General features: G+C 38.1%; 2 protein-coding genes across 4 annotated transcripts in view; one reads left to right on the forward strand and one right to left on the reverse strand.

Annotated features, from left to right (window-relative positions):
• Window positions 1-25,845, forward strand: part of sano (serrano) — an 821,182-nt gene that overhangs the window by 781,932 nt on the left and 13,405 nt on the right. For all 3 annotated transcript variants that reach the window (XM_067773883.1, XM_067773881.1, XM_067773880.1), the window contains 3 exons: window positions 16,418-17,715; window positions 19,093-20,559; window positions 23,245-23,951. In XM_067773883.1, coding sequence (XP_067629984.1) covers window positions 17,096-17,715; window positions 19,093-20,559; window positions 23,245-23,722 — 2,565 coding nt within the window. In that variant the 5' untranslated portion in view covers window positions 16,418-17,095 and the 3' untranslated portion in view covers window positions 23,723-23,951. The remainder of the gene's footprint in view (window positions 1-16,417; window positions 17,716-19,092; window positions 20,560-23,244; window positions 23,952-25,845) is intronic.
• On the reverse strand, window positions 10,036-12,226 carry LOC137246787 (peroxidase-like). The gene has a single exon (XM_067777797.1). It carries the CDS (start codon window positions 12,168-12,170, stop codon window positions 10,107-10,109), a length of 2,064 nt encoding a protein of 687 aa, XP_067633898.1. The 5' UTR covers window positions 12,171-12,226; the 3' UTR covers window positions 10,036-10,106.

A 25,845-nucleotide genomic window follows, 5' to 3' on the forward strand; every position in this document is an offset into this window, starting at 1 on the left:
TCCTAAAGAAACAGGCTTCGACATGGGTGGGTGAGGTTGACAATTGGGCTGGGGAAGCCATAAATTGCGCTGTAAATCCTTTGAAAGAGTTGCGCTACATAAGTTTTGTAGCACTTGAGTATTTTAGTCGCCGCTTACGACAGACATACATACCGCGTGTGTATTCTAAGCCCCCTTACACGCTGAGGCAAGTTATATGAGGTCGAACTATTCGCTTCTAATTGTTTACGTTTGAAGTATGACAAAAATCTATGTGGTTACCGTGTTTGTAGAGATAATGTGCTGATCTAACTAACCAAAAAGCTCCGACTGAAATGACGGAGCAACTAACATCAAACTACTTTGGGCATTTTTGCCTTAAGCAAGCCCCTCAGCCCCTGGCGCCCACCGTGGTGTGATGGTAGCGTGCTCCCCCTACCACACCGAATGCCCTGGGTTCACACCCCGGGCAAAGCAACATCAAAATTTTAGAAATAAGGCTTTTCAATTAGAAGAACATTTTTCTAAGCGGGGTCGACCCTCGGCAGTGTTTGGCAAGAACTCCGAATGTATTTCTGCCATGAAAAGCTCTCAGTGAAAACACATCTGCCTCGCAGATGCCGTTCGGAGTCGGCATAAAACAAGTAGGCCCCATCCCGCCAATTTTTAGGAAAAATTAAAAAAGGAGCACGACGCAAATTGGAAGATAAGCTCTGCCTAAAATCTCTTCGGAGGTTATCGCGCCTTACATTTATTTTTTTATTTTTTTTTTTTTTTTTTTATAAGCTCCTCAGCACTTTGAGTGTATTTCTACCATGAAAAGCTTCTCGTTAAAGATCATCTGCCTTAGCAAATGCCGGAAAGATCAGAATTTAATAACGAAAAAAGATTTTTTTCTTTATCATTTAAACCTTATTCAAGGCCACCGTGCATGCCAGAAAACTTATTGCAGGTTACTCTTTCGAATTTTCTCTACCAATTAGCATTTTGGTAATAATTTTTGGCCCTAGAGGTAAACAAGAATAACCTTAGTATTCAAACAGTAAATGCTCAATTGAAAAATGCAAATAATTTATGGCGCAATAACCGTGAGATTAAGTCGCGTTTTATGACCCTCCTTTGTATGCCATCATAAAAATGTAAGAGCTTATGCAATTAAATGAAAGTTAAAAGCCCAAACAGATGTAATTGAATGATTTAAGGTGTAAGCGCATACATATTCCTACGCTCATATATATATACAGATGTTTAGGGTTACGAAAGTATATGTGTTATCTAATTGATAACTGTATTCATAGATATTTATAAGCATGCATCTTACAGAGTAAACGATTGCTATCTTCTGGAAGAAGGCCTGAAACAAAGTACATATGTATATGTACATATCATATATATTATTTCTAATTGCTATTTTTATGTACGGGTCCCTTTCTCGCTCTTATTTGGAATCCAAATCTATAAATAAGGTTTTGGTTGTAACGATGGAGATTCGGGCTATTAGCGAGCTTTGGGCAATTTTGGTGGTAGTGCTTTTGTTTAGCTATATTTTATTAAAATAATTTGTTAAAAATATACGACTGTGAGCACAAAAAGAAATCTGTTTGTACTATGGCACTATTGTGAATATTTGTACTGCCTTACCGGCAGTTGCTACCATACGCCAGATGGCAGCGTAAGCTGTAAGGTTTGTTTGTTTGTAGTTTTAAGTTGCTTCCATTCATTTATTTGAATGAAAAACTACCTTAGCCCAGCTTACTTAGAAGGTATAACGCCAAACTAAATCTTATTTTGTGAAATCTTTCAGAAGTTTGATGTCTTTAGATTGCTGTACAGTTGCTCCACCAACGCACAGGTAATACACTAAGGCTAGAACCATGTGCGTAGGTTTCTGTGCAATTGAGGCTACTATATATTTAGATGCATTCCGATTTAATGGTTTACATATGATATGATAAATTTTTCAGTTTTTCAAATGTTTCTTTCAAATGTTGCTTTCATGGTTTTGAATACTTTATGCGTAATTTAATTTTTTGTCATTTCGACTCCCCAGTTGATATTTGATAAGAGACTTTTATATTGGTTGCGCAAGATGCGCACGGGTCCAGCTCGTATATATATTCAATAAAGAAACAGAATCCGTCACGCGGCTTATTCTAAGCCTCCTAACCCGCTAGGGGTCACAACTGGTGCTCGCCGAGTAGGGTGATCCGACGCTGACTAGTTGTCGCCCTGCCAGGACTAGCTCACCACCAAACAATCATTCATACGCTACCAAGTGGTTATTTGGTCAGAAGCATTCAGAAGTAGTGAGTTGCTTGAACGGTGCGCAGGAGGGTCTTTCTTTATACCCTTCGAATATTAAAAAAGCCGGCTTTGAACTAGAAACGCATACAAAACCAGCGCAAAGAACGAAAGAAAAATCTTTAATATTTTATAAAAAAATTATGGAGGTATAGCTGAGACGGAGATATTAGAATTTAAAAGATGCTATAATTTCAGTAGCAAAAATAAAACTTGTTATTTTTGAAGTACCCTAGTATGCAAACTTATGTACATATGTCCGTGTGTACCCTGTGTGTAAGTTTATGAAATTGTACGACTGTAAACGTTTTTAATGTCATTTATGGGTCGTGAAATTGCGTATTTTTAATTTTATTCAACATGAAAGCATTCAAGAGGCAGCTATAAAAATAGCAACGCACTGCATAAGAAGCATTAAAAGTGTAGAAGTATAGGGCTGACTACATTCAAGACGGCGGTGTAGCCGCCACATCTGTCATATTATTTTTACACATGTTCTTATGAGTGTCGTTATTTTCGGCGCGACAGAGCGGTACGGCAATCAATCACGAAAGCTTTTGTAGCCAGATTAAAGCTAATTTAATTTTTGGGAAGCGACAATGAGTGGCGTCCTTTTTATTTTATCAATAAAAACTAAAATAGAAGTAAATGACAGATAATAAAAGCTAAAATCATTCTTTTGGACATTTTTTAAATATAATCAATATTTTTTTCTAAATTTTCGCTGTTTGCTGTAATTTATATTGGTGGCTGCCGCTTTCAAAGTAATCAAGAAGCCAATGCTTGGCTACGGTTGTCGTCAAGCTTTGCTTTATTGTGGTTGTGGTCTGTAGACGCCGTGCTGAATGTGATCAGCCCTTGTGAGGGATGACTGAGTAGCAATATTGCATTTACTCTTCCTGCCGCCACAACTCAGCACACACACACACGCACACACACACACGATTGCGTGAGCCATGCTCAACAACCAAAGTGCATGTTGAATTTCTTGCTGCATGTTGCGCACATTTGTTGCATGCAACACTCAAGACTAATAAAAACAAGTATTTCCAGTCATATTTTGTTTGTATTAAAGTGAGCTGAACAAGCCTACATATGAAAATATACGTATAAAATAGTTGCTTAAATTCTAGTGTCTACTCACTATGTGTGTATTATAGGGTGGTCCTCGTATTTCAGGTCTCACCCATTCAAACGGTAGAAATAAGATCGAAAATTATCACATGTTAATTTTCATTGCGGTTGGATACGGTTTAGAAAAATCTTATATATAATCCTATAGTCCTTGTGCGACACCTGTTGAGTTCATAATTGCATATCTATAATGTTATATTTTAGTTCCTACAGGGGTTAATGCGCAAGCATGAAATAATATGTTTGACATTTGCTTATATCTTTGTTCGTTGTCATTATTATTACTTCTTACCTCCGTGCAACTACAGCCAGCGAAAATTCTGTGCTCTAACCAGTTTTGATAAATCGTAATAAATAGAATTAGTTAGTACAATTAAATGTACATCAAGTTCATTTCCGCATTTATTTTATTCAATTGGAATTGGTAAGCCGCTACTCGCATACAGTCCACTGCATCAGGTAACCCGCCGCAACAACACCCCTTAAACGTCTCCAACTTCACACTACCGTTTCAAGGTAGACTCTCGAGAAAATTTTATTTTTTTTTTAAAGAACACCCTAATTTATATATTAGATTTGCCAATTTAATCCGACCGAATGTTCTGGCCGGTTTTACTTGCCGAATATTAGACAATACAAATAGGCGAATTGAAATCAAACAAGTAAAGGTGTCTAAGTTTGGATGTAACCGAACATTACCCTGCAAAAATTGCGATTAGTCTAGGATGAGTCGCAAAGGAGTATGCGACCAATGCCAATTTTGATCTCTTTGTATGAGTTGAACTGTTCCCTTTTGTTTGAGCATGTCCTATGAAGAGATTAATTGCCCCCATTTATAGCCGAAAGGGATGGATAGGACCAATCCGATTTGTACCCATATTGAAACATATTTTCGGTGCAATAAGGACTCAAATAGTTACCAGTCGCATTTTTCATGGCAGAAACACAATCAAAGGATTTGTCAAGCCACCAAATCTATTTGATGTAAGTTTTTCGCCCGTTTTTCAGAAATGAATAAAAAATATTCTCCGAAAATTTAACCCTAATTCCGACGTTGTCTTTAAGTGCTAGTAATTTAGGTTCAGTATAGGGCTCCGCATTTTTCTTAAAAAATTCGATTCTATCACCTGTAGTCTTTTTTATTTTACTCATTTCGTTGCCGGTTTTTTAATATTTCTTAAAATGGCCTACATAGATTTTAAACTGACTAGTCCAAACTGTACCAGAACGGGACTAAAGGGTATAAATTATGCCCCAATACAGACAAAAGAGATAGATCGGAGACTTATCCCTTTAGGGATTAGGTACACTAGTTTTTGCAGGGTATATACTCAGCTGAGAGCTTCTATCGCGCAGTTCATTTAGCAACAGTTTTTTGACACTAGGTTTAACTGACTGCCCAATAAGGACCTCACGTTGACTGAATGTGTCCACTTTTATTAAAAATATTCCAAATCATAAGTGAAACAAGTGTCCGAGTTTGTTCACCATAGGTCAATTTTTCTTTCAGTTATGGCGCCCAAATGTAGATGAATGACTCGTCAAAAAAAAAAGGAGCTGGTGACACGCCCATTTTCAAATATGTTTATTATTTTCAAATTTATTAAACTATTTTATGAGCTCAAGGCCCTATCCAAATAAAAAACGCAGTATAAATATTTTATATTTGTATTTTTATTTTATATTCGATATTTCGACTTCAGTCTGAAGTCATCATCAGGACTGTGAAACAAAACAAAGATTAAAGATTAAAGGCCAATAATAAATTTAAAAAAAAATGTTTATTATTTTCAGTTTCTTGTTGAAATGATGTTTTTGAACTAGAATAGTATTCATATAAAGCTATTGCCTATTTTGTTTGCCTACGGTCCTGGTCGCTTACCGACTTCATCCATTTTCCCCAAAATTCATTCCTTATGTCAAAGGTAATCAATTACACCAAACAACTTAAGCCGTTTTTGATTTATAATTAATAATATTTAAAAAAACAATGATTGAAGTGGGATGTGCTACGCCTCTCCTTGAAAATTTTATAAAATTTTAATTGCGATTCGCTGTTTCCATACACATTTTTTAATGTAGCTGCATTATTTACTGAATAATCACGTTGTTGGTGCTTTCCAAAATTTATATAAAAAAAGTGGGCCTGTTTAACGCCCGATCTCACGAGCTCACTCATTTTAATAGCGACTAAAGATGAGCACCAAGGAAACTAGGTATCACTTTTAATAAGATAAGTCAAAATTTACGCAAGTCATCGTGTTTACAGAAGGCGGGACAGACGGACATAGCTAAATCTCCTTTTTTACTCTAATAATTTTGATTTATGGAAGTCTATATTTACCTCAACTATTTGAAGCTGTTAAAAACTACCCTTCTGCAAAAAAAATTAATAGGCTCTATGAGCTTTTCTCAGCTGGGTATAAAAAAAAAAAGAATTCATAGGTTGAACTGGCCAGTCAATAAGGCCTCACATAAGCTGAATGCGTCCATATTTTTCCCAGTAATTTTGCTGTTGTTACCTCGTATATTCCAAAAGTACCGGGACTCCAAAACTCATATATCCATCTGCGCAGATGCAGACAGAACGCCAAAAAGCCATCAGACCTTACATTTTTATGCATAGTTGTCTGTATATATAAGTTGTTATGTAATAAAATTTTATTACTGCCATATCAGTAGTGGCTCCCTTCTTTTTGTCGTTATTTGTTATTTGGCTGCCTTGAAGTGACGATTTTTTTTTTTTTTTTATTTCCACCTTTTCATTCATCAATATTTTTATGTCGTCTCATAAATTACAAATACCCTTTGTAGGCTATAACATTTTTCAACACATTTCCACTTATTTCCAGTTTCGCTTTTTATTCAAAATTCTCAAACCTATGTAGAACATCCTAGGCGAACCAATTGGTGTATTTATACGTAAATAAAATAAGGTGATTATAGTCACAGTAACTTCTAATGTGGGCTCGTTAATTTATCAATGGGTAAAATTGTAAAATTTTTTCCACACTGTGAACTGTTTGTTTTTGCTTTGCATGGAAATCCCATACACCTATTTAAATGAAATTCCCTGAAGTTTTTTTATGTTTTATTCCAAGATCTTAGGGCGGTCAGACGTGACTTTTTTCTGACTAATAAAATGTGTCACAAAAGGTAGCGTTATTGAGGTATGGAAATATGCTTGTTTGGGGCCCGGTCGAGTCTTTTTGTAACCAAGGTCAGAGGGTCCCAACGCCTTACATCATTTTCATCTATTACAGACATTCAGACCATAACTATGCAGGAAGTCTTGTCTGAAAACTCGTTACGTAGGATTAAGTACTGAAATCGTGAACTCTAAAAAGAGGCGATGCCACTCCCATTCTTTCATAATTATAGATTTTCATTGTTGGATGAGCTACTGAAAATTTATCTTAATGTCAACACTAAAAACAAGACTGAAAAATATCCAAGGGAGCTTTAGCTTTAGTTACCAAGGGGATATTCGCCATTATAACATGAGTAAGATCTTACTCCAAGACCATGAAATGCAAGCATTTATTCTTACACCTTTTTCCACATTTCCACATTCCAAGGCATCATATATGTAGTTAAGAGCAATATATCCCAGCACACAAAAATCTTAGCTCCGTACACCGTGACCGAAGGAACATTATGCTCTTAATATTTAAGTCCAAAATTCAAAGAGAACTTGTTCAGCTAAAATTATTTGTGCGAAGTCCGCTTTTTGAAAGTCATGATTTATTTGTTGCAAGAAAAAGTTTAGATTGCGCTTTACTTGGTTATTTTTTGTAAACTCTTTTTTTATGAGAATTTTCTTGGGCAGCTTTTAAAAGACTTATGAGCGGCAGATACCAAGAAGGACTTGTTCAAAATGTAAATAATGAAAAATGCGACCCTAATATTTGGCTCACAGCATTGACGTTCCATTGCTTATAACCAACTACTCTAAACATAAATAACTAGATAAACACTTAGAGCCCATAATAGTGATTTGAGCAAATTGCATATTTGTTGTTGTTTAATAAACCATTTCTAGTTCTTTTAGTATTTTTAAAGCCTTGCTGCTTACTTTTCTTTGTTCATTTACATATACCTACTTACTTGGTCTTAAATAACACCTTCTAAGTCATTACAAGTAATCAGAAACAACGAGAAGATGTCATATTCTTGTTCTTGGTTTCCTAGTATATGTTTCAATATACATATGTTGTTGCTATATGGCTAACTATGGGTGGCGTAAAATTTATTCGCAGAAGCTGTACAAAATTTGTTTCATACGTACCTAATTATATCGACGACTCATAGAAGACTAGCACGTTTCAATCTACGCAAGCTACTAGTCTGGGCTGAAAAGGAGGAGAAATGTAAACCTAAGCAAAGCGAAGTATGTACTGCCTATTTACAGAAACAGAACACCACAGTCCTGAGTAGCCGCTCTGAATGACACTGTCCAATCCTCCTATACAGAAGCTTAGCTTCTGAGGCTTACAGAGCTTACAATATACTAGGCATAAGGCCCTATTAAACTTACGCACTACAACATATATTTTACACACTATATGTGAGCCTTCTTGTTGTTGTTATTGTCGCAGTGCTTTGCTTTATCCAATAGGTGCGACCACTCATAAATTGTCATCAATTCATCTAACGGGAGTCCAACAAAACTTGCAGTTTCAACAGGGTTGGACCATAGTGAGAGGGGTGTTAGAGGTTTTGGTTCCACATTGAAATTAAATAGATACTCGGTGTTATGTGTGGACACATTGAAAGCAGGACAGAGTTTAACCTGTTACAGTATCTAGGTCGATGTTGAATTAGAGTGGCGCGCGCCTCCCTAGGAGTGCTTACCTCTTCGGCGAGTTCATAGTATTTATTTTTAAGAACGGAGTTCGCGGGCGATTCCTGGCATAGAAGTCCGACGCCTTTTTGTGGATATCACTGAGGACCTGTTTGTGATTTTCTTCATCATATGGCTATGCTATCAGGTGCCGTATATCCTTGTAATGCTTGCGGAGATGACTTCTTAAGCCCCTGCGAGGATTTGTGTAACCTAAACCTTTCAGCGGGTTTCCAACGAAATTTATAGCTTCTACAACCCAATTTTCAACCTCACCTAAATAAAAATAAAATTTCGAGAAGTATTTCTGCCTTACGTCCAGTTAAAATATTTCTTATGCCAAGCTATGGCGGCCGCCATGGTGTGGTGGTAGTGTGCTCCGACTATTACACCGAAGATACTGGGTTCACACCCGGGGAAAGCAACATCAAAGCTTTAGAAACAAGTTTTTTGTAGGAAAATTAAAAAAGGTGCACGACGCAAATTAGAAGAAAGCTCGGCCTAAAATTCCCTTCGGAAGTTATCGCGCCTTACATTTATTTAAATTTTGAAAATGCTCCTTTTTGTATGGCACGTTTATATATTCCTTCACAAACTCTCAAGATCTCTCGTTATGATGGAACATAAATTTATTATTTTTTTGGCCAACTGAACCTAAGCGGCGATCGTGATCTCCATACTCCCCTCCCTTCTCTCTCTTTCTCCTATCTCTACTTAACATTTCGCTCTATCTCAACCACCCCAACTTTAACCCTTTTCCCTTTATACATCACGCTACTTTTTCTCTCCCATCCGCTCTCCATTCCCCTTTTCTTCGTCCTAAAATAGTCACTCTTGCCAAAAAATGCTACTTGGACTAGGAAGGCAATTAGAAAGTAATGTCCTCCCTCGGCAAACGAAAATCATGATCCACAAGCTATATGGTGGAGAGGCATGGACCATGACAGAAAATAACGGACCCCACTCTGCTGGAAGGACCAGGTGGAAAACGATTTAAATTCCCTTGGTGAGGCCAATTGGCGTCTGTTAGCTCAAAGTAGATGCGACTAGTGCGCCTTGTTGGACGGCCATAACCGTTTAAATGGTTAAGAGCCAATTAAGTAATTCAGTAAGTAACCTGATATAGTCAGTTAGTGTTTCCTGTTAAAAAGTGGTTTGGCTGTGGCTACATTTCTGAAACTGCAATCCTAAAAACTGGTATTGTAATATTTTAAAAGATTGCTCCTTTCCTTTTCGTCCTCTTTACCCTTTTTCTTTTTATACTTTCTCTTCATCGCCACTTTTTTATCTCTTCTCCTTACCTACCAAGGACTTAAAAGTCCATAACCTGAGCCTATTACTCTGAGCTAAATGACACTTACAATTTCTTGCAACGCTCCTAGGTAACCTCCATTTTGGTCGATAATTAAAATGAAAGTGTCGTATAGCTTACGTTGAACTTGATTAGAGGCTGTTAATCAAATCGGTCCAAATCGTACGCTGCAGCAAATCGCACTACTTAATTTAGAATTAGCGCAAAACTATCTCGAAGTGCTTTTAACTGGTACTTTTAACACGGTGATGTCCTACGAAATGCTAATTGCCCCCTTTGGCAGACCTTTCCTTAACTGATTGAGTCGTATTGCTCAGACTAAAACACTATTGATGCAAGTGTGGCTACCAACTGTCCCGCTCTGTATCCGATTAGCAGCAGTTCGGAATTAGTTACTAAACCTCTAGTTTCACAGGACACTGCAAACACGCACACATACAAAATATGACACAAGATATTATATAAATTTTATTATAATCAATATCGTTATGTTTTTTAAACACAAATTACAGCCTCTATTATTATTATATAAGAAATTTAATTAAAATCATGCGCCGCCGCTGACTTCCATTTCGATAAATTTATTTGAGGAAAGTCTTTGCAATTCCACAAAGGATTCTTGCTATTTGGCACAACGAATACATTTTCTTGAATATCTTGCAAAAAATCTGCATTGTTGCAAAGTAATTGTGATAAGCTTGCTTTACGAATCTCAGCTAATTGATCTCTTGAAAATCCACTTACTGGATCGAACCTTTCAAAGAAAAATCGATCACCTTTACGAGATTTAAGGAATTGCTTTGCTATAATACATTGAAATGTGGGTCCCACAATGGCATCAGATGTATGTGCTTCCAATGATCCTCCAATGGATAAATCAACATCCTCGGGAGTAGCGTAAAGCTGCTGCATTAACAAAATTTTATTTTTTGATATTTCACTACTGAATCCAGACCAGTCGTAAGCACGCGGTAATCCACAATAAACACGCATATCATTATATGATGGTAATCCAAAGTCTCTGGCGCGTTGTATATCCAACGCTTTCAAGTCAAAGCCATACTCCTCCATAGGTTCACGAGCGAAATAATGTCTAACCTCTTTATCTATATTGCTATCTGAACGCTTTTGTAGTTGCATAGACATCCCGCGTATTAAAGAATCAAAATTATCGCGTTCCAACAACCAATTGACATCCTCAGAACGCTCGAAATGATTGCTCAAACGTAAAGTTTTGTTAAAGTAACGATCTGAGGATACCAACGTAAACCAACCGGGAATTTGATTGTGGGAATAACGAAAAGCTCCCGCTGCAAACTCGGCAAATGGTGCAGCATTTACAGTTGGCTCATAATCATAAACATGCTCATTTTTGGTAATATGGTAAACGATATTATTAGCGTAAGCATATGATGATCCCAGAAGAAGCGGTAACCAATGATAGTAGACAATTTGTTGATACTGTGCAATATTGATTTTTCTTGCTTCTTGGAAGAGACGTTCATCCGTATAATGAGGATTTATTTTTTGCAGTATTCTAGCAATTCTGTTATGTTCGCGCACCATTATCGTATGCATTACTGTGCTTGTGGGCAAAAATCGGTTGCGCTTTTCCGGCAAATCAAAGCATTGATAATTCCCCTTTTTGCAGTCACTTTCAGGATTCGTGGCTAAGGGAAGCCATTCGCGCCGATTTTCGAACATTGTCTTTAATTGACCCCCTTTAAACAGACGATATTTACGGTTTTGCTCAAGAGAGTCGCCATAAACATAAGATAGATCCAAGTATGCTGAAGTTGTGCTTATTTTCTTTGCATGAGATTGGCTACGTTTAGGATATATAGCGTCGGTATCGAAAGCACTGCGTATGAAATTCCAACATCTTTTCGATGTTCTCTGCGCAATCGGTCCAAGAGGATGAAGAAAAATTGGAAAACAATAATGACTATCCGGTTGTAAACAACAATCTCCACTAAAATTTCCTACAGCGAAATTTGTCATGTCGTGCGCTACAAATTGTCCAAAATGTAAGAATGCCATCGTACGAAAGTCATCCGGCAATGAAGTGTCACCATATAATGCTAAGGATAATTGCCGTGCATTCGGTAATGGTGAGCCATTCAATGAAACTGGTGGCGCAGAATAACCATCGCTATATTTCGGTGCCATCATCCGTGTGTAGGTAGATTTTGCCATTCCATAGTCGGGGTTTTCAAAGTTATTGCACGCGCCGTCATAGGTGCGATAATAAAAATTGTTGGTATCAGCTGTACAATCCAAAGTCGTCAAAGAGTATTGAAGTTTATCGGCCTTATCAATATTAAATAACAGATCATGTAAGCTTGGCGCAATGCTATTTGCTAAGTGTATGGAACTGTGCCTCTTCCCATGCCCATTAGCGTTGCATACATCCACCTCGGCAAGAGCAGCTGCTGCAGATGACGAAAAATACTCATCTGGTTGTCCTTCTTCATATTCATGGTATGATGTGAATGGACATCTGCTTTCGTGGTTTGCCACAATTCCATTTGCAAGGAATAAAGTTAGAGTAGCACAAATATATAATTTTTCTTTACTGCCCATATCAGCACTTGTTTTCATGATAAAGTTTACCGTTAATTTGCTTGTTATGCATTTAGAATTAAGTTTATATTGAAACAATTCTGATGCTAGGTATATATTTGTATACATATGTACGTGCCTTTGTGGATATTATATGTGAACATATTTATTTATTTTATTTATTTTTTTAGATATAGAAAAATCTTCAAAATATTTAAGCACGCGTGTGATTCCCACGCTCAATTGATCAAACTTACAAATACCGCACGTTCAAGAGCACCCGGAAATCTAAATACATATATGCGATTATGACAGTGTACGATACCAACAAATAAGTGAGAAGTGATGTTATTTTTATACCCAGTTGTATTTATATATAGATTATTATACTTTAGGAACTTCGCTGATGCATTGGTCGATGGACACAACTTTTTGTATAACATACGAATATAACCAAACCAAATTTGGTTTAAAATTTAAACATTTCGAGTGATTTTCAAAATGACAGTTCTGAATTCGGTTTGAAATTTAAACTTTATGGATTTACTTGCTTACACATTATATCTCAAGCAAATTGTTACGAATAATTGGATCCTATATATTTATTTTTAAAATTTGCAGAACAAATCCATATTATAAATATGTAGGCTAGATGGCCCGTACCAAAATATTTCTGCTAGGCTAAGATGGTGTTACGCATCGTGAATCTGTTAGGCCACGGCTGCACAATTTTTGCCTCTATGATCAACTAAGCAGCGAGGTGTGGGGTTGCGCAGCGATGCGGTGTACTACATAGGATTAGATATCAAGAATATTTTTACCTTGCCTTATCCCGTTGCATTGTGCGATCTTCGCCGTATGGCGTGCGGTTGCCAAAACACCAAAAAAATGCAAATATCCAACTGTTCACTTTGGAACAACAACCAGAAGATCTTGGACCAAGATTTCTAACGCTGCTCGCCGTTATGAGTGCTATTGTTTTGTGTAGCTGGATAACACTGTGCGACAACAAAAAAAATAACTGTCTTTGTATAAAGACACATTTTTAGCTGATTTTTGGCCATTTGTATAAAGTGCTTAACATTTTATTATTTTCTTTTTATTTTCTACTTTTTAGTTCTAGGTGGAAAAGTGTAGTGCCTTATTTATTACAAGACGAAAAACTTATTTTTATTAACTCAGAATACATACAATATTTGTACAGTACATATCAGAGAAATGTGTACGTCAAGCTACATTAATTTCTAAGCTACTTGAAAATTGTTTATATATGCCAAGCGTAGATTGTTACAAGGGAGTGTGTGGCTTGCTTACTCTAATTATTTCTATCCGTGCGCCACCTAACGGATTCTTTTTCCCTTTTGTTACTTTGTCAAGGGTTCTTAATTTATCTGTGAAGTTTCACGTTTGTCTCTCAATGAGAAGTTACTTAAAAATCGATCACAAGATTCCCTCAGTACGATTTTTCTAAATATCTCAATCCGTGCGCCACCTATCGAAACGTTTAGTAATGTGTTTTACACTGTCATCGGCCTCTGAATTTAGTTTGAAATTTGAAGTCTCTATCTCATCGCGAATTTACTTAAAATCCGGTTTCAAATTTCCGAATTCTCATCTAACTATTTCGATCCGTGCGCCACCTAACGGAATTGTTTTCCCTTTTGTTGCATTGTAGCTCAATGAGAAGTTACTTAAAAATCGATTACAAGATTTGTATTGAAAATGCGGACAAACATTCAACCGACTTAATATAAAGGAAATAAAAACAAATAAAGAACGGTAATACCTTGTAGTATTTTCATCATGTGAGAAACAGGTGTTCTGAGAAATGTAGCTAAACAGCAAAATATAGAGATATTTATGGAAAATATACCGCTGGGTATATATAGTATGCGGTTATATTTGTTCCAGTAAAATTGACCTTGAATATCTTTTTTGTGGTTAAATTAATGAGAAAAGCCTATAAAAACTGTTTTATCGAAACCCTGCAGAAACTATTGAAGACATGACTTAGCCCGGGAAGCATTTGAGTTTTTCGTTGCACTATCGTCATATCCGCGTAAAGCTCATACAGCTTGTGATTTTTGTACGTCCAGAGAAGACTTTACTTTTCAATTGCCTACTCAGTCCAAAGTAGCACTTGTTGGCAAGAGTTATTCTCCGTTTGATTCCAAAGCTTACATGGTTTTTGCTGTTAATGCTGGTTCCCAAATAAGCGAAATCCTTCATAGTCTCGAAATTATTACCACCAACTGTGACGTGACTGCCAAGTAGAATATTCGCCAATTCTTTCTTGGATGAAAGCAAGTATTTCATCTTGTCGTCATTTACAGCAAAACCCCCTTCTTGTGCATCATATCCTACCCAGAGGGAGCAGAAATCACAGCGCATTTGTTCAGGCCAATAATATCAATATCATCAGTACGCTCCTGTAACAGATTGTACCATCGCGGCTTAGTTATGCTGCTAGAATTATAAAAAAAATAAACGTAAGGCGCGATAACCTTAGACGAGATTTTAGGCCGAGCTTCTCTTCCAATTTGCGTCGTGCTCCTTTTTTAATTTTTCCTACAAATTGGCGGGACCTACTTGTTTTATGCCGACCCCGACCGGCATCTGCGAGGCAGATGAGTTTTCACTGAGAGCTTTTCATGGCAGAAATACACTCGGAGCGCTTGCCAAACACTGCCGAGGGGCGACCCCGCTTAGAAAAATTTTCTTCTAATTGAAAAACCTTATTTCTAAAATTTTGATGTTGCTTGTCCGGGGTGTGAACCCAGGGCATTCGGTGTGGTAGGCGGAGCACGATACCAACACACCACGGTGGCCGCCATGCCAAAATTATACTGCTAGAATTATGTTGTAGAAATCGTACGAAAGGGAGTCCCGTTGTCCACCTACCCGTGGTTATCTAGACCACATGGCGTTTTTTTTTTATTTACGAACGAAATGAATCCTCTCTACATATCGTAAGGAGGAAGGTGGATGTGCGGGACGTATCTCGCAGTACTGGCTTAACGAGATTCATATTAAATGGTAGCGGTCGGTGGCCTTCATATGACAAAATACGATACCGGTGAACTCATGGATTTTCCGCCTGGGGAGCTATTCGAACATTTAGGCCGAATGAAAACGATATCCACTCTGGATAAAATTTTATATTCATCTTTGATTTTTCGTCAATTTCCTTTGGTTTATTCATGAGAAGCACTTCAGAGTTAATTTGAGTCAAATGGGACTCGTCAAACCCACGAACTAATTGTACTTACGAGAGTCATAAACAAACATTTGACAATTGTGTCTAAGTTTAGTTATGGCGCATACCTACAAGCTCCCTCCGCTGAAGCTTCGCAGATAAGCGGAAGTGATCAATCGCTTCTAATTGAATGGGAACGTAATTGATTCAATAGAAAGTAAGTACAATTTAGCGATGAACTGTATGAGCTTTATATTCACATTGACATATCAATACCCAGCTACAACGTTGATCATGCAAGCTGTGGAAGAGGGGCGCAAGCACTTCTTTGGAAGGACAAGTTGAGAACGATCTATCACCCCTTGAAATCTTTAAATGGCGCCAAAAACAAAATTAACAATCACGGAATAAAAAAATAGCAATAAGAGCTTTTTTATTTTGTTGAGCCTAGAAGCAAAGTTTAAGATTCCTTGACTTGAGCTAAACAAAATAGACCAGCTCTTTATACTGTCAGTAAAACAATTATTCAATATGAAAGTAATTTAAAACCCTAATAGAAAGCTATTTTAAATAGAGATTGTACAATTGTATCGATAAAGACACTCCCAAAAGGTTTTGGGGATTGTTATCGATGTCGATGGTTCGGTCCTTTACGAGTATATAGCTCCGGAATATTTCGGCAACAAGCCCCATTAAGGTACGAGCCCGGCCATTTCAAGAACATGACCACATTAAACCTACGATACCAGCCACCCCCCCCCCCCCCCAACATACTCCTACTTGCAAGACGAACTTGGGATCGTCAGAGCCTCGACTGTTGAATATGTGTATTATACGTTCATATTTTTAACAGGCTTCCACTCGGGCAAGTGACGCTGACAATTGAGTTGCGGAAGCTACGAAGCTATAAAGCTCTGAATTGCCCTTGTCAATCTCTTGAATCCCCTGATTAACACTTAACATAGTGCTATGTTGAAACTATCAATATTTTCTCCAGGTTAACTGTACTACTTAATAACTTGTTTGTTAAATTGTACCACAAATACTCCAGCTCTAATTAAATCATTACTTATTTGCTCTTATTTTCCAGATATTAGCACAAAGGACCTCTTAAAAGTGATTTGTGAAATTTGTGGTTAAACGACCACACAAATTTCATTTGTATAATCGGTAGAGTGGTGTCACATTTACCCGAATGCAGTATCTTACTTACGCACTGCAAACATCCTCACGTTTCCTCACAACATCCGTCACCACAATCAATTCCGCTTACAATAACAACAACAACACAAACGCAAACCCAAACACCTGCAATAGTGCACAAGCAAATTATAATAACAACAACACGGTCATAAGTTGCACAGCGCCGATCCGGATCAACACAAACAGCAACAATCAGCAGCCGTATAACATTACAACGAACAACTCATTAACGACTTCGCAAAGCAGCAACATCAATACGCCAGCGACTGTGATAACAAATTCGCCAAACACGCACATTCCAGCGGCTTTCAATTATCCATCGTCTGCGATAACTTCAAGAACACCAACAATAGCGCTTGAGCCACTTCATAATACGTGCACTGAGTGCGACTGCGGTGAATCAACATCATACGTCACTACAGGGGAAGCAACCAGAGCAGCATTCGGAGCAACCGCATCGGTAGCCACAACAACAACAACATCGGCACCACAACCCCAATGAAATTTACTCACGATTAATGTTAGCATTGTGCGCAACAAACTGCTCTCATTCTTCAATCGCGAAATGGCCGCAACGGATGGCCAAATAATATTGGCCGCATCTCGATTTGGTGACACTGAACCGCCAGTTTATTTGCGCGAATTCTCCAAACAAAAATTACCAGCTGTTGCGAAAATCATCAAGGGGCAACATCAAAATCTTGGTGTACCAACTTTATCGGCGCCATCGCTACAAAGTACAGCACTTTTTTTGAGCGCTGGAAAAAAATACCAAATACTCGCGCAACCGATTAAAATTAAGGAGGGCCGCAAGACGACAAATGTTGGTGCCAAGGTGCTCATACCGGAAACGTATGTCGGTTACTTTGAGCTACTCAGCGAAGATGGACGTTCAACACGTTGCATCGATTCGGTGTTGGAGTTGTCGAAGCGTCGAAATTTGCGTGTTTTGGTGCGTGAAACATTTCGGTGCACCCAGATGAATCGCACTATACACGCTGGCGAGATGTTGACTACGATGAATGATAATGGAAAATACTTGCAGTGCAAGAATATCAAAGATGAAATCATCAATTTGCCACTCGATACCAAAGCGAAATTCTCACCAATCGCCAAGGAAGATAGCATAAGTGGGGTGCATACGGTGAAGAATCTATTACTCAAAAGGATGCCAGTCATTGTGAGGTAGGTATAATCAATTACTAGTATGATATATTTATGTGTATGTCATTGCAAGGCAAAATATCTTAAGTGTATTTTTGCATTTTTTACGATATGGTTTTAATAATCCATATTTAAATTCTGTCCACATATAAATTTTTGTTAATGGCTATCTTTTAAATGGTTTGATATTACAATCAAGTCTGGTCTGGTCGATCTATTATTACTGACGTATGATTAAAATTGAGAGCTCATATCTGGTATCATACTTTTGCAGTTATTATGTACGTGAAGTTATGCCAAACTGGCTGTTCCATGAGGACCGGACTTAAATCGTAAATACCTCACATAAAAATTGGTACATTATTCCTCAGTGCCGACAAAGGCCTCCTCCAATTTTGAATGTGCTGCACATTAATTTTTCCAAGAAACTGACAGACGTTTGGGGAACGTTCTTTTCCTCTTGCCCAACCACGGACACTAAGGAAGATCCTGCACCCTACTCAGGTCGGCGGCAAAATCTGCTTCCAACTAAGAGTGTCGATATAGCGAAGAAGGCGCTCCCTCCGTTCGTTCGCATAACATGACGGTAAGCCAAGCCTTTGTGTATTTATTCGTTCCACTATGTTCAAATCTGAGTCGAAATCACAATTATACCGCCGTCGACACTCTCCCTCTGCATCACGAACAGGACCATATATCTTTCGGAGAACTTTTTACTTGAAGATTCCAAAAGCCTTACCATTGGATCTCGATAGCGTTCTTGTTTCCGGATCATACATCAGAACAAGTACGATTTATAAATATATAGAGGGTGATTTTTGCTCGTCGACAGGCACATATCTCGCATAGAATTGAAAAATTAAATAAAAGGCTGCTCTTGAGTGGGCATCCCTCTTGGGCAAATAAAACTTTCTTAGTAGTAATATTCTGCTTAAGGGAGGTTTCGCCGCTCTAACTTTCACAGATTTTTCTTTAGTTTCTCACGCGACGAGGAAAAGGCGCAGTACAGAACAGAATCAAAGAAAGAATCGGCACATTCGCTACTGTTCATGGGTATAAATTCAAAACTGTGAAGGACCTCGTCTATTTGGGAAGCAGCAGTAAAAGCGAAAATAAATTTAATCTGCTTTAGACCACTCATAACAACAGGTCCTGCTTTGGACCGAATAGACAATTGACATTTCAAGTCCTATTTCGATGAACAAATACCACAGTTTAAAAGCACAAAATATATCGCACAGCATTTTGAACGTCTAACAACTTCTGTTCCCGTAAACTGCAATAAACGTCACCCATCAGACTGTGCACCGTTAATAGCCCAACCGAATTCCAACCTTTCATTTTTTTAGCGCAACGTATGAAATTAACATCGTTCAACCAATGTTCTTCTTTTTACAGACTTGTCCACGGCAGCGCTCCCAAAGGTCTTAAGCAGCCCTTCGTTCCAGAGCTGCGTTTACTCGGCTGTGTAGAAATCGATCGCATCTTCGCGTTGCCCCTGCAGAAAGACAACGACCTGGTGCCTGTGCCGCTCAATGTCAAAATCAAATTACAAAGAGCCCGAAATATGGAGCAGCTTGAGCATTTTATAGAGTATACGCGATTTTTGGAAAAGGCGCAACGTCTACTATCTGATGCACGTGATCGCCTACAGATAGTCGATCTCAAACTTTCCGAGAAAGAGAAAAAGGACTCCAAATTTAGTAGTCGTAATAAATTGCCCATAGTTATGTTGCCATCAGCCGGTCTTATGGAGAGCGGTTATGTGCTGCGTAAAAGCGCTAGTTGTGATGCCTATGGTAAAGGTAGTGGTGGTGCAGCGGGTGTACTTACTAGCGCTGAAATCGCGGAAGAATATAACGAAATAGATCATATCTATGATTACGTGCGCGGCTTGACGCCACTCTCGAAAGGTTTAACGCGTTTCGAACCAATCTGTGAAACGCCGACAATCAAATCGCATCACACCGACAGTAGCGGTAATTACTGCAGCCTCATACGTGTGGGTGCACAAGCAAGCACGAGTAACAGTAACAATAATAGCAATAGCTTAAACAACAATAGTGCTAACAACATAAACCATAGTGGCGGTGGAGTCAGCGGAGGTGGTGGTGGTGGTGGTAGCGGTAACATTGTTAATAACAATAACAACTATAGCAGTTTAGAGTCGGTGAAACAAGCGAACACAAATACGAATAGCAGTCACAATAGCAGTAATCATAGCCATAATAACAGTAACAACCATAACACTGGGGGAAGCGGTGGCAGTGGTGGTGGTGCCAGCCATCACCATCACCACCATCATCAAAGCCATAGCCACAATCATCATCTCAATCAAGCACACCAACACCCACATCTACATCCACATGCACATCCATCATCTCATCAAGCATATCACTCAAGCGTCGGCGGAGGGACGGTGGTCAATCATTACCATCACAGTCATGTGCAAGAAGATATAAAACCAGTGCCACCACCTATTGAGACCATACCGGGCAAAAAGTTGCCAGAAAAACGGCAACGGCCTACACTACCAAAGCTTTATCTAAAGAATACGCATAGTACGGGCAGTAACTCAGCCAGTGGAGCTACGGCAGCAGCAGCGTTGTCTACGTCTGCTACTAGTAATCACCATCATCATCATCACCACCATTCAACACAGACTGCAATTGTGGTGAATGCTACAGCGGCAGCGGTTGCGGCGCATCATGCACATCATCATCATGACAAGGTGTTGACACCCAACAATAACAATAACAACAACAACGGTGGGCATACCGCAAACGGTCCACTTAGTGCAGGTATTTTGGGGACTAATAAGGAGTGCAGCAACTTGGAGCCGCAGTCACCACTCTTTCACATAAGGTAAGGAACGAAATTTTATGATCTAAGCAATGAGTATGTTATGTTATTTTTAAAACTCAATTGACTTAGTTTAGGTTAGTTTCGGTCCAAGTGGAGTTCTTAATAATAATAGTGGCAATTTTGGCCCAGGTACTCCTTGAAGTTGTGATTTGCTACTCTTTATTTTTTTCTTCTTCTGTCAAGTCATATGAATTTTTCTGAGAAGCTAGAACTAAATGTTGCAAAATATCAACCGGTTTATAATTTTAAAAAATACTTAAAATTATCGATAATCGATTATTACTTTATTTGTTATCAAAACTGTCCAAAAATTACGTAAGAACGGTATCTTATAGAATGGGCTAACTACTTTTTTCGAACTGATACACTGTTGACAAACTGTTACCCGGCACACACTGACAGTTGGCTCCGCCAATGGCCGTGCAAAAGTATGCAGTTGAAGTCATTGGTCGAGTACAGAGAGAGAACTAGTAGTGTTGTCGTCACATATAAAAACTCAACACTAGTTATGGCTAGTCAAATTTTCTGCAGTATGTTCGTCTGGCAAACACAGCAAAAAAGATTATTTTTTCATTTCCGTTTCTTTATAATAAAAGAAAAAAATATTTCCGGACCAACAGCCACTTCTCAAATACAGCAGTGAACAGAAAAACAGCAATGGCAATTTTAATTAAATTTCGGCAATTAAATTCTTTTGTTTGTATTTTCTATAAGTTTTTTAACTGAAACTATGCAGCCAAATCTCAAAACAGTTTTCGAAAAAATTTTAAGATCCAAAAAAACTTTTAAAAAAAGTTCGAACTTTTTATTTGGAGTTCCTTGTCTCTTGAAACTCACATTGAAGTCATCGGGAGTTTTTTTTTAAATATCAAAAATAACAGGTAAGGAAGGCTAAGTTCGGGTGTAACCGAACATTACATACTCAGCTGAGAGCTATGGAGACAAAATAAGGGAAAATCACCATGTAGGAAAATTAACCTAGGGTAACCCTGGAATGTGTTTGTATGACATGTGTATCAAATGGAAGGTATTAAAGAGTATTTTAAGAGGGGTTACGCCATAGTTCTATGGGTGGACGCCATTTAGGGACATCGCCATAAAGGCGGACCAGAGGTGACTCTAGAATGCGTTTGTACAATATGGGTATCAAATGAAAGGCGTTAATGAGTATTTTGAAAGGGAGTGGTGGTAGTTGTATATGTGAAGGCGTTTTCGAGATATTGACCAAAATGTGGACCAGGGTGACCCAGAACATCATTTGTCAGGCACCGCTAATTTATTTATATATGTAATACCACGAACAGTATTCCTGCCAAGATTCCAAGGGCTTTTGATTTCGCCCTGCAGAACTTTTTCATTTTCTTCTACTTAATATGGTAGGTGTCACACCCATTTTACAATTTTTTTTCTAAAGTTATATGCGTCAATAAACCAATCCAATTACCATGTTTCATCCCTTTTTTCATATTTGGTATAGAATTATGGCATTTTTTTCATTTTTCGTAATTTTCGATAGCGAAAAATTGGGCGTGGTCATAGTCGAATTTCGGCCATTTTTTATACCAAGATAAAGCGAGTTCAGATAATTACGTGAACTAAGCTTAGTAAAGATATATCGATTTTTGTATCGTGTTAACGGCCGAGCGGAAGGACAGACGGTCGACTGTGTATAAAAACTGGGCGTGGCATCAACCGATTCCGCCCATTTTCGCAGAAATCGTCACAGAATCTATGCCCCTACCAAATTTCAGAAGGATTGGTAAATTTTTGTTCGACTTATGGCATTAAAAGTATTCTAGACAAATTAAATAAAAAGGGCGCAGCCACGCCCATTTTGCAATTGTCTTATATATTTTTATTTTGTTGAACCATATCATTACTGGAGTTGAAAGTTGACCTAATTTACTTATATACTGTAAAGATATTAAATTTTTTGTTAAAATTTGACTTTTAAAAATTTTTTTTTTAAAGTGGGCGTGTTCGTACACCGATTTTGCTATTTTTTATTTAGTACACATACAGTAATAGGAGTAATATTCCTGCCAAATTTAACTATGATATCTTCAACGACTGCCAAATTACAGCTTGCAAAACTTTGAAATTACCTTCTTATAAAAGTGGGCGGTGCCACGCCCGTTGTCAAAACCTTTACTAATTTTCGATTATACGTCATAAGTTCAACCCACCTGCCAAGTTTCATCGCTTTATCCAACTTTGGTAATAAATTATCGCGCTTTTTCGATTTTTCGAAATTTTCGATATCGAAAAAGTGGGCGTGGTTATAGTCCGATATCGTTCATTTTAAATAGCGATCTGAGATGAGTTCCCAGGAACCTACATGTCAAATTTCATCAAGATATCTCAAAATTTACTCAAGTTATCGTGTTAACGGTCAGACGGACGGACGGACATGGCTCAATCAACCGTTATCCAATCAAAGTTAGTATACTCTGTGAGCTCTGCTCAACTGAGTATAAAAATACGTTGCTGTTTTTCTGCTGTTTATATACACTCAGCTGACATACATAAAATACGTATAATTAAGCTTGTTGAGTTTGTAGTTTTATTCGTGCATTTTAAGAATAATATTCATGAGTATTTTTACTTATCTAAAAATTTTCAATAATATTCGCATACAACTCTAATCAGAATATTTTTATAAATTTTTCACACACTCTCTTTCAGGTACAAGAGCCTAAGCAGTTTGCAGTTGACACCAGAAAATTCCCCCATTGCCACCACGCCGATCTCAAATAATTCCAAAGGTAACCAAACAACCGCAGTACCCCCTGATGTGGTACTCAAATGCAACAGCATTCTCAATCATCAGACTCATCGTGCGCCGCATCTACCACCGCCACCACCGCCACCACTCAGCAAGAGTACCAGTGCGACTGGCGGCTTAGCAGCTGTGACCAGTATGGGTATGGGTGTGGGCGTCGTGCATCACAATCCACGCGAAGGCACACTCGATTCGTCACGCAGCGGTGGACGCACCTCTGGCGATTCAAATAAGTTACCAGAAAAGAAGACGCGTCGTCTGTCACGCCCGCGTAGTCTATCGAATTTAGTCTGGGATTTGCGGCCATCGAAGGAGAAGTCAAAAAAGAAATTATATATTCATCATTTCGATCATCGTCAACAGGCGACGTTGTATTTGTAGTCAGGCGGCGGTTTTAAATTGTCGAAGAATATGCCATATACATTTATAATTTAAATAAAAGTAAATGAAAACATATACATAGGTATGTAGCAGTACATGTATAGTAGAATGGATGATTTTAGCTACAAACGAGCAGACAAGCAAACCAATGAATGATGAATGATGTTGCCATCACCTAAACAAAAAATTATATTAGTGCTTATGCGGAGTTTTAATTCGTTATCTTAAGGTAAGTTATATGCGTACTTTTGTGCAAATATTGTATATATCGCATATATAGATCAAAATAGAGCTAAGTCAAAAATCTGAAATTTTGAAGCTATGCATACATGGCGTTTCCTGATTCAGCACCTGCCAGTTTTTACTCTATTAAGTATTCGTTTCACTTCTCACCCGTAGAGGGTTGGGTAAAACTGAAAACTGCATTGGCGCAGTTGTTTGCCGTTCCTGCACAATTGATAGCTACCTTGATCTAGGTGCGATATATAAAATAAAATTATATGTCCATGTATTAAAAACATCCTCTGTAAGCCTTCAAAGGATGGGCGTGGCCAAAAATAATTTTGATATATGTCACCCGGTCTATGAAAAGGTGGCTTATGACTCAAAAAAGAAATTGCGAGAAACAGCTGTTAAAGATAAACAATGCATTTCTTCAGTTTCTTAGTAATAGTAGTTTTTTTTGAGTCAATAGCCACCTTTTCGTAGACCGGGTCACATATATTACAGGGCGTGGCCTTTGCTAATGTAATTTTTCATGCTGAATATCCTCGAAAGTATTGCTCTTAAAGCACTGAAATCCGGTAAGACGTTATATGAGATGTAGACGCATCTCTCAAACGTGAACAAAAACGAAGAGCAAGGGAAAACCGGGCATGTCACCTTCCATAAAAAATAAATACAAGCCGCTATCGCCTCCGAACAGATTTTAAGCCGAGCTTCTATTTCAATTCGCATCAATTTCGTGAAGAGGCCTACATGTTCTACGCCGGCTCCGAACGACATGTGCAAGGCAGATGAGTTTTCACTGAGAAGTTTTTCATGGCAGAAATACACTCGAAGTGTTTGCCAAATCATTGCCAAGGGCGACCCCGCTTAGAAAAGCTTTTTTCTAATTGAAAAAACTTGTTTTCCCGGGAATAGCACCCAGGGATCTTCGGTGTGGTAGGTGGATTAGGCTACCACCACACCACGGCAGCCCCACTTTCCATACTAATTGCAATTTTCATGCTGTAAATGTAGACATGGTGTAATACCGAAAATCGAAAAAGGTATTTATGAGGTAAATCCTTAACACTTCAGTGAAAAATGGGATATACGGGTGCCACGCCCTCACCCTACATAAAATTGGGATAATTCCAAAGAAATAGAGTGCTGCGATAACAAGAATTAGACTCATGCCATATAAAATGGTGTTGGAACCTACCTTAAAACCAAATTTTTCATACTGCATCTCTCTGTGAAAATTAGGTGAGTTTTGTCCCTAACACCTCCTGGAAAACGATGGATATTGAGGATGGAGTACCACCCACCAAATTTGATTTTTTATACTTATAAAGAGTAGCAGCGGAGGATAGGTCAGTGGAAGGGAAAGTGGGATTGGGGTTAGGAGTGATAGTGAAAGTAGGATTAGGAGTGGAGAAGGACAGAAGGACAGGGACAGAGATGATGTGGAAGAGAGAAAGAGGGATAGGGGGAGAAGAGGAAGTGGGATTGGCAGTTGGATTTGGCGTGGGGTGGGAGTGGGAATGGAAATAATGATGCGGAGACCAGAGAGAGCTTAAGTGGTAAAGAAATAAAAAAGGGGATCGAGGAATTGACAGATGGTGAATGAGATTGAGACAAAAGGATGAAAAGGAGAGTTAAACGTAAAATTTGCAAACTCTTGAAAATTAAAAGTTTGGGCGAAACAAAATATGCCGGGTCTCCTACTATAAATAATTTTAGAACAACGTCGGTACAATGCTAAATTCACGAATATGCCATTTTTGTTTTAACGATATATTATATATGTCAAATTTTGCAAAGCCAAAACAACAAATGTGGATTTTTAAAAAAAAAAATAAAAAATCATTTTTCAATTAACATTACTTAGTGGTTTACAAAAGTAAACCTTCCAATAG

This window comes from Eurosta solidaginis, chromosome 3, assembly GCF_040869045.1.
Source record: "Eurosta solidaginis isolate ZX-2024a chromosome 3, ASM4086904v1, whole genome shotgun sequence".
Classification (NCBI taxonomy): Eukaryota; Metazoa; Arthropoda; class Insecta; order Diptera; family Tephritidae; genus Eurosta; species Eurosta solidaginis.